General features: G+C 39.6%; 2 protein-coding genes across 2 annotated transcripts; one reads left to right on the top strand and one right to left on the bottom strand.

Moving 5' to 3' along the window:
* Positions 1 to 157: 157 nt before the first annotated feature.
* Positions 158 to 1,767, bottom strand: mxtx2 (mix-type homeobox gene 2). The gene is made up of 3 exons (XM_076998467.1): positions 1,746 to 1,767; positions 1,263 to 1,435; positions 158 to 1,097 (listed from the first exon to the last, which is right to left on the bottom strand). Exons 1-3 carry the CDS (start codon positions 1,765 to 1,767, stop codon positions 369 to 371), a joined length of 924 nt encoding a protein of 307 aa, XP_076854582.1. The 3' UTR covers positions 158 to 368.
* Positions 1,768 to 5,129: 3,362 nt separating this feature from the next.
* On the top strand, positions 5,130 to 14,524 carry LOC143510180 (zinc finger protein 518A). Its single transcript, XM_076999249.1, has 2 exons — positions 5,130 to 5,304; positions 7,827 to 14,524. Exon 2 carries the CDS (start codon positions 7,845 to 7,847, stop codon positions 12,468 to 12,470), a length of 4,626 nt encoding a protein of 1,541 aa, XP_076855364.1. The 5' UTR covers positions 5,130 to 5,304; positions 7,827 to 7,844; the 3' UTR covers positions 12,471 to 14,524.
* Positions 14,525 to 15,186: the final 662 nt, after the last annotated feature.

Raw genomic sequence — 15,186 nt, 5'->3', positions numbered from 1 at the left:
ATATTAAATAAATAAGCTACAGTGAATAAATATATAGTGAATAAAATGTACTTCTACAGTATAATGAAATAAATAATTTAACTATAAATAAAGGACAAATGCACTTAAATATTGAAACAAGAATCAATAGAATATTGCAGTGTGAGATAAATTATGAACTACTTTTCAAATTAAATAAATAAGCTACAGTGAATAAATATATAGTGAATAAAAATTGTTGTGCAATCTGCACAATGCCAATATCACAGCATATCCACAATAATTTAAGTAAGATAAATAACATGAGGTAGCAAATGTAACATAATGTCAAATGTTTCTTTGTGAACTTTGGCTTGACCAGAACTCTAACCCTGGTCTATGAATGATCATTACATGTCCATCTGCCCATTGATGTTCCACCAGCCTGGCTCTATTTCTCCGAGAACTTCCTCCAGACACTGGGATGACAGATTAGGCAGTGGGGCTAAATACTCCTCCTGAGATGGTTCATCCCACAGACTGTTATGCTGAGAAGACAGAGTGGAGCTGTCTGTGGCCATGTCCCAAAATGCAGAATCAGGAGAGCCGGGGGAAGTGGATGTGGAATTCAGGCCACTGGCAAACCTGACACTGCCATAAGGATATGGTGGTGGTGGGTACAGGAACACTTCGTTCATACCAGTGTTCCCAGTGCCATGTAGCTGTGGACTCCACAGAGACTCTGGTGAAGGCTGGGTCTTGGTTCTCACAGAGCCCCAGCCAACAGGAGATGCATCCAAATCAGACGAAAATGGGGAGGGACTAGAGCTGGTGCCCATCAGTCGGTCCAGACGGGGCCTCACTGATGGAGTGCTGCAGTGAGCCCCGTTCAGTGGAAAGCTGAAACTTTGTGGAGACGCGTCAGTGATGAAACAATCTTGCCCAGTGTTTCCTTTCACCTCAGGTTGAGTGATGTTGAAAAGTGTGTCTTTCAGATGTTTTGGTTGCCCATTCTCCCTCGTAATCACCATGTGAGGGGGCAGGAACGGGCTGGGCAAAGAAGAAACGTCTTCTGGTTGAGATGAGACCCGTGTGACTTTATTCTTCAGGGTTCTTGCTCTCTTGTTCTGGAACCAAACCTGTTTGGCACAAAAGAATCACAAAATTTAGATTATACTGTAAAAATTCATTGCAGCAATAAAATTACATCACAGACCATATCTTTTCAAAGCCATGATTAAAGAAACAATTAATGTATAGCAATGTATAGCTATTTATATTTCAACATTTGTTTGGTCACCTACCTGAATGCGTGACTCTGGGAGACCAGTGGCTTGAGACAGACTTTCTCTGACATTAATGCCAGGGTATGGATCAACACTAAAAGCCATTCTGAGAAGTTCCAAGTGCTCTTTAGTGAAGCTAGTCCTCTTCCTCCGACCTGGAATCTTACTGGCCTGGGATGCTCCATCTAGAGCTGTGGGAAAACATAGATAAATATTTTTAATATAATGTAACAAACATTTCTCCAATAAATTCTTATCCAACAGAATGCTTAAACAGAGAAATAAATACAAAGTTAAGCTAAACCATGCATGCCAAACATGTAGGTACAATGTATAAACATACAAGTACAGTGACAGACTGAAAATACAGCCAATATATATATTTAAATCTTAGCAATAGTATAATTGTAGCAATGGCATGACCATATATAATTGTTTCTTAGGCTCAAAAGTTACACAAAATGCAGCTAAATATATTTTATCAATCAATCCACCACTTACCACCAGAGCTGTTGGTCCACATCGCTGTAAATTCTTCTTGAAAGTGACCTGAGTATCAGGTCAGCTTACAGGTACAAGATTACTGTTGATCAGCCTTCAGGGAAGATGAACTCTTCCACTTGTGATTCTGACTCAGGACTAAAAGTTGGCAGTATTTATTTTAAAAAACTTCAGGCCAGAGGTGGGAGGAGTTATTCACTTCTAAAGGCTTTAGTCCTGTAATCTCATGTAATGCACATCAGCCAAGCATTTTACACTACCACGCCTTAATTAACACCTCATTTGTATTCATAACTGACGTCAGCAAACCTCTTTAATCATTAGTTCAAGCACACACACATTATTTTCAGGAAATCAAACTGAGGACTCAACATGTTGAGGCAATTAACAAAACAGTTTTCACAACAGCAACTTTTCATAATAGGCCTACTTAATGTAGTATGTATTGTCAGCATTTAACAGCAAATGTAAAAGCTGGTTTTCTGTTCCATAAACAATAGAAAAATCTTTTTATTTTTCAAGTAGACCACCCTTATCCAAGAGTAGTAGCACATTTGTGTGTGTGTGTGTGTGTGTGTGTGTGTGTGTGTGTGTGTGTGTGTGTGTGTGTGTGTGTGTGTGTGTGTGTGTGTGTGTGTCTGTGTGTGTGTGTGTGTATTAGTTACTTTCAGTTATTTAATGCATGGATGAATCATGAACCAAATTCAGCAAAAGTTGTTTTAATCGATTTCAAAGTGTATTTAAGTGCACATCCACACTTGCAAAAAGATCAGCTGGGCTCAGGAACATACTTCCTCACAGCACAAGGACACAACCTGTACCATAAAGTGCAAACAATTTTCAGTCCTATTGTCCAATGGACAACACTATGATAAGAATAAAGCAAATTAAATTACAATTATTCAAAAAACAAAATGCACAGAAAATTAAGTGCCCACAAGATGCCACAAATCAAACTAAAATGCAACAGGATTCCACTACTCACAATAAAATGCCCACAGGATCCCACATCAAAAATTTAAAAATGCTCATAGGATCCCACAATTTAAAAGTAAGTGCTCACAGGATCGAACTATTCAAAATACAGTGCCCACCAGATCCCACTATTCACAATAAAATGCCCAAGGGTTGCCACAACTCAAAATAAAATATAATATGACCACAGGATCCCACATCTCAGAATAAAACAAAATGCGCACAGGATTCCACTATTTTAAATGCTCACAGGATCCAACTATTCAAAATACAGTGCCCACAGGATTCCACTTTTCACAATAAAATGTCCACAGGATGCCACAGAACCTGATAGATAGAAGATTTAAAGATAGAACAATCTCATCCTTTTGGAAATAAGTGCATCAGATTACGACCTGATTATGAGACAATGGAAAGGGTGCATGTGCAAGGCAAGGCCACACAACTGGCCTTCAGTTCTGGGACTCACAAGTTTAAATTTCTGCCCGCATTTAATTTTTCACCATCAATACTTTTTTACTCAGTACTGTGAGGGCGTTCAAATGTAGTGAAGTAAAACTACTTGGGTCAAAATTTACTCAAGTAAAAGTATAAATTACATATTTCAAAAACTACTCAGAAAATTACAAATTACTCATAAAAAGTACTCAATTACAGTAATGTGAGTAAATGTAATTAGTAAATGTAATTACTTTCCACCCCTGTATATTGCAACTGTATAATCTATATAATAATAATAATAATAATAATAATAATAATAATAATATAATAATTATATATATATATATATATATATATATATATATATATATATATATATATATATATATGTGTGTGTGTGTGTGTGTGTGTGTGTGTGTGTGTGTGTGTGTGTGTGTGTGTATGTGTGTGTGTGTGAGTGTGTGGGGCACAGCTTTGTATAGGTCAGATATACTAGTAGGATATACATAGATCACATGCAGACACATGCCCTGATCCACTTAGAATTCACTGCTTTTTAAATGACTATATATATATATATATATATATATATATATATATATATATATATATATATATATATATATATATATATATGTGTGTGTGTGTGTGTGTGTGTGTGTGTGTGTGTGTGTGTGTGTGTGTGTGTGTGTGTGTGTGTGTGTAATTATTTATCATTAAAAACACCACTGTATCACTTTATTCATTCTACTGGTGCTGCCTCTATCACCCAGAACCCACACTTTATTACTTTATTACTAATACTTCATATCGCTTTTGTAATTTTCTATTTTCTATACAGTGTTTATATTGTTTGTTGTTCTTGTACTTCTTTGGTAGTCGTGAAATACTTAAGATCAAAGATGTACAGAATATATGTAAATTGTATAGGCCAGTATGAGGCTTTGTTTGTGCAGAGATTACATGACTAAGATTGTTAAAAACACCAACAGCCTAACAACAGCCAATTTGATTAATGTGGCCTCCTACAGATGGATGATTGATAGTCTGCCTTAGTCAGCTGAAGGGCTGTTAATGGCCACACAGTTAAACAACATTCATATGCAATAAGCTTGATATTTCTACCTCCACATCAAATGTTAGGCAGAATTACTGGGTATTCAAGATGGATTTATTCAAGATTGTTAGGATAATAGCAAAAGAATTACAGGCTCTTAAATTTAGGTTTGATATAGAAGATGAATTACTCATTATGTGAAATTCAGGATTGTGGCATGCTGTGATCACAGACCCATTCTTCACTATTAGCCTATATTATATGCTAGAGAAGATGACAACACAATAACAATCTTGAAAAAGGACAGTGATAAAAAAGCCTAATCTGAATTAATCTAGCAGTCCCTACTTCAGAGTGCCATAGAATAGTGCTACTGAAATGAATAGAATATGTGAACGTTTGGTTTTTTTTTTTGTATTTCTCTGTACAGCATCCTTGGGTACTTTGAAAGGCGCTATAGAAGTGGAAATTATTATTATTATTATTATTATTATTTGTTAACCTATGTGAAAACTTGATTTAATGTCCATATAGTGTTATTTAATTGTACATATAGCTTATTCGTTTTCCATTATTTTTGTCTTTTTGAAGAGGTAGTTAAGCAGATCCACAGCTGATCCTACAAGAAGCTTTGAACGATCAATCTCATGGCTTATACTGAAATAATGCAGCATTCTGTGGTGAAGCCCCATATAAAATGGCGCGCCCTGGTCTAGAAGCAGACATGGCGTCTCTAAATTCTGTGCTGTTCAGCATTTCTGTGGGCTGGCTTATACTGTCGTTATAAACGCCGCTTCAAACAGCATGCGCTGTTTTTTATTTATTTATTTCATAAAATGTATGGCTTCGGTCCAAAGTCCAGAATTCCTATACTAATAAATGATTTTAAGACTCCTTTCTGGGGACCGAGTAAAAAAAATAAAGAGTTTACAGAAAACAAGCTATTGAGAGTTTCAGGTACTGGTCCATATTCCTCCGCTCCGAGTTCCGGCTTCACTACTCACACGCAGCAGTGGGGACCGAGTTACCCGGATGGAACTGTCATGGCCGCCGTCACTGACTTGCCAGTCTAAACAGAAAAGAAAGGTAAATGTATCTAAACCGAGCATCTCCGAACCACTTATGTAAAAGTATCGCTTTTCCGCTTCGTAAGGGTAACGTTCAGCACTCGTTTAAAAGAATTCGCGCTTTTGACGGTTTCTGTATGATTCTGCTCGTTTGATGTCTTGCGTGGGTGGGGGCGAGTTGCTTTATTTTGTGTTGATTTAGATAATAATAAATAAACAGGTTTTTTGAGGGAGAGCTTAGTGCAATAACCGGACACGACCGGGTCTGGGCCGCCTGTTGTAGTCGGTGTGCACACCTAGACGCGAAGCTATCCGAGTCGGATTATAGTCATGGCACTTCCTCAGTCCGCGATGCATTGTCCGTATATGTCCGCCTTGCTTAAAGTTGGTGCATGTCAAGTCTAATCTAATCGCATAGTCAATACTTTATTTAATGCAGAGGACGTAGCTGTTCCCTATTAGAGATCAGCTCCACGGATCACCTCCATGGACGCGATACCTATGCTTCTCTTACAAGTAGGGACTGATCATAACGCGCATCATGCCCTGTATGGACGAAGAGTCGCCAAAACTTGATTTCCAAGGACATGCATGAGCTGCATTGAGATTAGGCATCGCCAGTTAGTTCAGACTGGCCTGCATAGGCTCAGATAGATTATGCACAACAGAAATTTGCTCTCAAATAGTTTCAGTTTAACAGCTTATCTGCAGCAGGAAAGTTTTCACGTGGATATTTAGCCTTATGCATTATGCATTATGCATCTTAGCTACTAATAATGTGTTTGGGTGTCTTAAAGGTTGATGGATTTGCATCAGCACCATGTGTGCTTTTACATGGTGTACATGAAGGGAGTGGAAAGTCATTTGTCATTATGTTCTCACATCTGTTTTATCATGTCTGTTCTTATATTTAGAGTAATACATGTTGGGAAATGAGTTCTGTATCTGTCAGTTAAATAGGCTATGTAATTGCCAAATAAATCTTGTTTATTTCCACTTTGCATGTATGGATTAGTCTACATAAAGTTAATGAATATCAATTCAGTTGGTGTGTTTGACAAACATCTGAGTAGAGCCTGTATTCATGTTTGGGTGGTATTATATTGTTGCTTATAAGTATCATACCATATGTGCAAAGATGACAAATTCCATTTACAAATGTGTTATTACATCATAAATAGTATTGTATTAAGATTAGGCACTGCTTGTAGTTTGTGACCTTGCTTTTGTACACTTTGCACAATGCTTTAGGCAAATTCTGTAAGTTTTCATCTGATATTTGTAGTTCAAATTGAAGAGTTTTGTTTTAAAAAGTTTTACTGAACCATGTCTATTATAACAGTTTATGTATGTAATCCTGTGCACTATTTGTGAAAACTCATTCTAAAGTAAAAAGCAATATGTTTAATTTAGACCATTTGGAAATCTATTATTTTAATTTAGTAAATGACCCCCACCCAACAAAAACAACAGTAATGACATCACCTGCAATCATCACAATGTGTGCTCATCTGGGTTTCTTTATTAGAAACAGCGCCAGCTTTCACAGGCTGCAATCATATTGCATTGTAGTTATGAACTGTGGCCTATTACATTGCACAGATTTTGTTGATGGACCATTCTTGTTACACACAGTGTTGTTGAGTGTATTAGGAATAGCTGTGTTGCTGGAGTTTACACACGTCAGTGTCACTATTGGATTAAAAGTGGTCTGTCATCTAAAAATATCCAACCCGCAGCAGTCCTGTGATTAAAAATTGACTGTTGATAAAGAGTTAGTCTAAATAATAGCTCTGTAAAGCAAGAAAGGTCTAGTTTTGATTTTACATGAGGTGTTTTCCAGTAAATAAATATTTATAATAAACTGGGTGGTGAATGTACATTAATGTGGTCATGGGATTGGGAATACCTTGATCCTGTATGAATATTTCTTGATTAACATGTTTGTAAATCTAAATACTACATTAATCATGTAGTACATGCTTCTTACCATCTACCATCGTAAATTCATGTATTGAATTGGAGTCCTGATTGTATAGACCTAAAATACACACACTCATTTTCTGAGACCCAGGACATGGGAAGCCAAATGTAAAAAAAATTATTGTATGAGTGTGCAGTGACTCACCAGGATATTGAAAAAAATGACATGAACTATATTGATGTAAGTAGAATTATGTATCATTTAATTTTAACAATGTAAAAAAATTTAATGCACTTTTAATTAGAATACAGTATGCTTATATTGAAATCAAACATGATTTGCATTTTTTTTGGATTTTAAAATATTTTGTTTTATTTGTATAATCACGTCCATGTGTGTGTGTTTTTTGTATTATTGTTATTTTCTGTATATATATTTTTGAATGGACTGCCGATCCATAGAACTGTTGTTCTATTGTGAAAGTGTGGCTTTGTTTAAATATTTTCTTCAGCCTCCAGTAAAGAATCTCTATTTGGTCTTGTCACAGTCTATGTTTATTATGTTTGTGCTAGTAAAACTAAGGCTTAATGGGCTTATCATTTTCCTCTGCTTTACAGGATTCTTTATCATAAAATATGGAGGCCAATCTCGATGACCCACCAGAAAACCATGATCAGAACAACGACGCTCAGAATACATGCTCTCTTTCAAAAGAGCTTGATAACCAGACAGGAGAGACCGCATATAATGACCGTTGTGACCAAGATGACACTCAGTCTGGGGAGTCAGGTACTGATAATTCTCAAACAGAAAGCAAGTCACCGGAAAAATCACCGTGTAAGATGCAACAGGGCGCTATTTTTTCAGGAAAAATATTGAGTTTCTGCTGCTCTGAATGCAAAGGCGATACCACTTACAGCCCCAATGACTTGCTTAAACATTTTCAAGGAGCTCACAAGGGAACGCTTCCAACGTATCCTTGTGATCTTTGCACGTTCGTCACCAATGAGTTCTCCTCTCTCCAGCGCCATCGCATTGGCCATCGCGACACATTGGTCACCTGTGAGATCTGCAACGACGGAGTCCAGTATTCCTTACTGTTTCTCACCAGGCACTTCATCATGTGCCACAGCTGTAATGGACTGTTTCGCTGTAAGACGTGTGACTTTTCCACAAGGGATGCAGGCACATTTGTTCAGCACATTCATCACCACAACGAGGGCAGCCATAAATGCATCAAGTGTCCCCCACTCAGTCCCACACAAGGGAAAGTCCATTCGGGAACTTTTCCTTTCACTTGTCAGTTTTGTGGCTATGGGGCGGCGCGGAGAGAGTATCTAAACAAGCACTTGGCTGTCGCCCATGGAGATGAAGTGGAAAGAACAAACAGATGGAGGGCAATAGAGGACAACACTGGGGTTAATTCTCCTGGACTGAAACTCCTGCTTAAAAAGAGTCCGTCTGCTGGAGGATCCAGGGAATCACAGTGGATGACGAAGCTGAACTCTCTTCCTGGAGTCGGTCTGCTTGACCACAACGGCAGTTTGTTTAATCCAGAGAAAACACTGGAGGAAACGCAGCAGTTCCTTGAACGAGCTGTCAGTGCAAAGAAAGACGGTAACAAGTGGAGTAAAGGTTCCCTCAAGAGTGAACCTCAGTCTTCTCTTCCAGTTACAACACCAACACAGACAAAGACACAAGAGAATGAACTCGGCTCTGGGTCTGGTGTTCTGCATCCGAGCAACAGCAATGGATTGACGGTTCTCATGGTCAAAAATAAAATCTCCATTCCCCCTAATTGTACCACCAAAGTCATGGGCTTTAAGATGGTAGATGGTAAGAAGCATTTAGTTTTAAAAGTTATACCAACAAAACAGGAACCCTCTGCAAAAAATGAAATGTCCACCACTGATGTTGCGGGGGAGGATGAAAAAACGTCCAGCTTCCCCTGCTCCACACTGTCCCCGAGATCAAAGTCCCTCCTTAGTCTAGATTCTGGCATAAAGAAAGGTTTCACTGCCTCAATAAAATTAGAGGCTCAGGACACTGATAATTTCACTAGAGACCAGTCACCTTTGTTAGATGAGCATGAAGCAGATCTGGACAGAACTAATACAGACACAAGCCAGATTGGTGATGAAGCTCTTATAAAGTCTAGCACATTGTTTAACACTCCATCAGCCTCGCCACCATGTGTAGATTTGGAGTCCATAATGACTGAACAGTATACGTTTTCCAATAGCCACAGCCCTCATCTAGCTAGGCTGTCATCACAACTGGATGAAGAGCTTTCTCCCTCTCCACCAACTATCACCAAGTCCAAATCAACAAATTCAACTACCAGAGACCCAGATGCAACTGAAACCAAGATCTCCCATACAGAAGTGCACATGGCAAAACCAACTCCTGCAGAATCATTTGTTAAACCCACTACAGCAGTAGATTTAGATATGGAAGAAGTATCACAATCAGAATCAATAGAAGATGATCCAACATCCCCTGAGGTAGTTTCTAACATGAAGTCAGTTTCAATATCAGAATGTCATGCCTCACCGTCTGCATTGGACCCTAACTGCATTGCAGATGAGGGCACAACCCCCACTGTCTCAGACGAGTTCCTTAGCCAGATTGATCATCTAAAGGATAATAAACAATGTAGTGTTGAATCCGTTGAATGTTGTAGTGTATATGAGAGAATGACAGAGCAGAGTTCCCCCAGATCCCCTGTGAATATGAGTGCATCCTCTCTTTCCATTGCTGAAGAGAGACAGACCCCTGATGTTGATGTAAGAAAGACTTCACTGTCAAAGGACACTGAAATCATAACCCGTTCTTCTAATTTATCAGATGGAAAGAGCTCTCCATCTAATTCATTCACGGGAGTTAAATTGCCCAATGATTCCTCTCCTATCAAAGAACTAGCTTTCGATAATATAGTTGTGAATAGTGTGTCCTCTACTATAACTCCAAATGGAGAAGCTTTGTCAGATACAAGCTCGCAGCATAAAACATGTTCAGGCGAGTCCCCTAATGCCAAAGATTGTAACACAGAAGTTGAGACGCTTTTGCAAAATTCCCCAAGTCAGGAGGTCTTTAGTTTTCACAACTACTCTAAAGAGACTCTGGGTATTTCCCCTGATTCTATGGAAGCTGATGAAGGTTCTCCAGAGGACTTGGAGGAAGACGAGGGTGAAGATTTTGGTGATCTCAAGCTGGCTCCAGACTGGAGCTTAACGCTCTCCGCTTCTCCCCCACTTGTGGCTGCAGAGTCTGAAGAAGGTGTAGGAACTGGAGTAGATGGTAGTGGAGGTGGTGATGATATCGTTTCTGCAAGTGGAAAGAAAGCGCTAGAAAGAGTGTCAGATAGTGATATAGAGGTTGATGAGTGCATAGCTACTGTCGATGATTCCTTGTCTGTTCCGGTGCTGCCAGAAACTGAGAAGGAAGCGGCGTGTTTGTCAGAGTCAGGGGAGAATGGAGAGCAGGATGTGTCTCCTGTGGTCGAGAAGGGCGCTGCAACCTTGACTAATGCAGCTGTTTTAGGCAAGATACTTGAAAAGCACTCGGATGCTATAATCAGCCAGCAGCTTGAGAAAGAAAGGATGGTCTCCTCAACTGCAACACAGGAACCTGTCAGGCCTGCTAAAACGACACTTAGGATCCTGCAGACACCGGAGGGAAAGCAGCAGATGTTTCTTCAGACCACGGAGACTCCGTATGCCGTGCCAGTCCAACTAAAAAGTGCTCCAGGGTTCAAGCTCATTACAAAGTCCTGTGCGTCCAAAGTAAATGTGTCGTATGTGAATCCAGGAATCGAAAGGCCCAGCAAAGGGACAGGGTTGTCTCTCACACTAAATGGAGGCAGAATAGGAATGTCGACACAAGGCTCGAGTGGGGAGGGGAAAAGCCAATCATCTTTTCTGCAAGCAGTAAGCAGCAGTGGAGGCCGATACTTTGTCAACGCCTCTTCCCTGAAAGGGCCTCTCCTCTTATCAAGCGCTGTAAAGTCACCCTCTGGAGAACCGGCAAATGTGCAACCAACATGCTTTTTAGTTCAAAGACCACTTCCTGTCGCACCAGTAAGTAGTGAGTCAACTGGTTTGGACTCCAAGACTGTGCTGACCACCCACCCAGTATTGGCCATGCCTGTTAACTCGGCCGACAAGACAGCTCCCTTGCAAACAGGACGGCAAGCTTACCTGGTTAGGTATATATCTCCAGCTAAGTCAGGGATACTGTTAAATGGCTCACATGAGAAGGGAGCAAGTCAGGGCAGCCAGGCAAATGGAGGAGGCAAAAGTAGAGTTTTCCTCAAGATTGTCAGAAGTCCCAATGGCACCCGGTTCCTCTCCACTGCTCCGTACCCTTCAGCCAAAAAACCCATTTATTTGGCGGCAGGTTCTCTGCAGTCACCCTACATTCTAATGTCTCCAAATAGACCTTTCACCAGTCTGTCCGCAGGACTGAAAACCTCCAATACTCCTCATGGCCCCTCTCATAAAGTCATCCCAGCGAAGCTTAAAAATATTTTACCTCAATCAAGCATTGACAATAAAAACAGGGGTCGCGATAGCTTATCGATACAGACGTCGCCGCTCGTCCCCATGCACACTCGTCCCAGAAGCCAGCGGAAGAGGAGGAGAAGGGCTCTGTTTGAGGAGTTGTTTGAGACCTCTCCAAAGACGAGGAGGATCTCGAGCAAGGCAACGGCAGAGAAAGAGGTGGTGTCACTGTGGGAGCCTGCGGCAAAGGATGTTGAGAGGACTCTCAGGCTCTCTCCCTTCAGCCCGCTCCAACAGATCAAGTGGCCCCGACAAAACCAGCCGGTCGTGGTGCTGAACCATCCAGATGCTGACATCCCTCAAGTGGCAGACATAATGAAGTCGGTTAACAGGTACAAAAATGAAGTCGTCAAAGTTTCGTTGTCTCAGAACACGGTCAAAGCCATCTCTGAGTGGAGCCTTCTTGGTCTAGAGGGTACGTTGTCAAAGCAGGACAATTCCTCGAACAGTCTGGATTCAAGAGTCCAGCCGATAGGGAGAGGTAATGTAAGAGAGAGGTTCATCTTAAAACTGAAGTTAAAAAAGACAAGCAGGAACAAATATCAGGTGGTCAGGTTGTCCTCCGCCGCAGGTTCAGAGCAAAAGCCTACGTTTAGTTGTTGGTTTTGTGGTCGGGTATTTAACAATCAAGAGGAGTGGATTGGCCATGGACAACGGCATCTCATGGAGGCAACAAGAGACTGGAATAAGCTGTTTTAATGTACCCCCATAGCCCCTGGATTGGGAGAAAAGCCGTCCTCTAATATAGAAATGAGACTGATCAATGATGCTTTCTTTTCTTTTTATGAATAGTACAGTTAGATACAGCTAAGCTGTCAATATTATTTTTCCATAGATATTCCTCCAGAAGAGTTTAATGGCTATAGTGTAATAGAGTTTGGTACCTGAAACCAATTTATATGTAAATAGTTTTAACCCATGTATATTTAAGTCTAAACCCTTGTGTATGTACAGAATGGAACTGTGAAAACTGGACACACTGTATGTTTATGGTGCACGCAAAAAGATCACTGGTATAAAAACATGGTGCTGTCTGTGATAGACCTATTTCAATGCAGTCATTTAACAAATTTCTCAGGTAATTTCATAATCTTTAAATGAACAGTCCAATTTATAAAGAGATCCTTTATATTAGCTCAGCAACCATGTTTAAAGATGTGTCATTTACAGTTTGATTTGTTGGCTGCGAACATTACCCCTTTGCTAGAGGTCATAGAGCTTATTTTACTTAGCAGTGGTTCTAATTTCACCTTAATTGTAAACTTTTTAGTGTTGTGTCCAGTAACTTTTCAGAATGTACAGAATGTAAGTATCTGGTATTGAAGAATTGTACAAACTGATATACAAACAACATTTTGGGGTTCCTATGGAAGCCATGTTTTTTGAGCAGTAAGTTCACCCATGCACTATTTTTTTTTTTTTATTTAGGCATTTGTTTGGGTCTAGTTTTTGTTTTGCTGTTGCATTTGCATCCCTTTCTGAACATACCAGAATTGACCCAGTGTCATTGTAGTAGCAATAATCCGTTTCACCTTAGTTTTAAATATTTCCATTAAGTTGTGCAGAGCAGATGCAGCATATTGTCTGGTTTCAGCATTCGTGCTTTCCTTCCACTGTTTTCCTTGGCGTGAAGGTGAGGAGGCTGCAGAGTAATGGTCTGCTTTATAGAAGAGGAGAAGAAATGGAGCATGTGGAGATGCAAAAGCTACCAAACCTCAAAAGCCCAACCAAACACTAACTGTTGTTCTCATCCTCCCTGATACTAGAGTGCCTACATCTGCCTCAACATGTTTACCAAGCAGTTGTTGTCCTCGGTGTTAAAATCACCGACCTTGTATGTGGTCTAGAGGATTTAAAGGTGGTCAGTACTTCATCCCAAAAACTTTGCATCAGTCTTTAAAGCTGAGCTTGCTTATTGGCAAATGTCAAGCAGGGTATTTTCATGGGTCACCATGTTGATTTTTGGTGTATGCCACTCCTAGACCCAAACCTGCAGAGTAGTTAAATGTAAATGATTAAACTACACCCAACTTAGCATCACCACTAGCGAGAATCTCCACTCTAAGCTGTCAGCCTGTCTTTGGGGTTAATAACTTATGCAAATCTTCCTTCCAGCCATTCACAGTACAATGGTCAACTTCTGAACAACAGGTTCAGCTTTACCTCACAGCTGCCAGCATGTACAGTATCATGTACATTAAAGGCAAGCACTTTGATAAGTGCTTTCGTTAGAAAGATGAGGGTAATATTTCAAGCTCATCACAACAGTGGTGGTTTTGTTTTGGTTTTTTTGTAACCCTGGCTGTATTTTTTCTAACTCGCTGTATCAGCTTCACTTATTTTTTAACCATAAAAAATCGTTGGCCATTTTTATTTGACTCAACTTTAGCGCCTGCTTCATGGAACATCACTTTAAGGCTCCTCCCCTTCAGTTTTGTGATATGACAATCCCTGTTACAGTTCAAAGCAGTGAACCAACTTAATTTGATGCTGCTTTTAAACCTTAATTGGTTAACGGTTAATTGTGTTTTTTGAACGTTATGCATATTTTAAAACCTTACCATTTCAATGCTCTCCTTTCCCTGACCTCAAGTGACCCTACTGAACACTACCAGTATACTATGCCATCAAGCCAAAAGCTTCCCCCTCACTATGTACCATGCCAGTTTAACAGTAACCAAATAATTTTTATTGTGAGGCAAAAAAAAAACAACACAATTAAAAATTCACTGTTTGGTCTTTAATGCTCATGTCACACAGGTTGTTGGTTTATTAGGATGTGAGAATTTTATTTTTTTATGCTAAGTGCCTAAAATGTGATGCACCAGGTTGACACTATATTGTACTGTATTTACCTCTTTGCAGTTCCTCCTTGAATAAATGTAAATACTTTGAAAGAAACTTTAATGTTTGTGTATAAATCATGTATAGGGTTGAGTGGACATGATTGATCAACATGATTATATATTTTTTCTAAGTGTAACGTATTCATTTGTGAAGCCCTGCAATTATGCTTTTTGGGCTCTAGGGGGCAACAGTATAAAGAATAAATGTGTGAGCGTAATGAATTTCTACATTGTATGGTGGGACAATACTTCAGTCTGAGGCCCTGATGCTGCTCCCAGTTAATTATGTTTTTCCCACTGTAAAAAAAAGAAAAGAAAATGGCACCCCATGAACTGAGAACTCCTGGAGTAGAATGCAAACTGCACACAACAGTGCTCAGATCAACAGTACTGCCCAAAAGAAACTACCACGCGTGCCCAGCTTTTGTGTGTATGACCAATAAATAATATTTCATGTGTTCATAGTGAGAAATGTTTACTGAAAAATGTAAAGATATAATAAGATCTAATTCCCATTCTGCAGCTTGTAAGATTGACATACATAATACTTCAGAATATGTTTATGCTGT

This window comes from Brachyhypopomus gauderio, chromosome 3, assembly GCF_052324685.1.
Source record: "Brachyhypopomus gauderio isolate BG-103 chromosome 3, BGAUD_0.2, whole genome shotgun sequence".
In the NCBI taxonomy this organism is placed as follows: domain Eukaryota; kingdom Metazoa; phylum Chordata; class Actinopteri; order Gymnotiformes; family Hypopomidae; genus Brachyhypopomus; species Brachyhypopomus gauderio.
The sequence above is the reverse complement of the archived record's forward strand: the minus strand, read 5'-3'. Positions and strand labels throughout refer to the sequence as shown.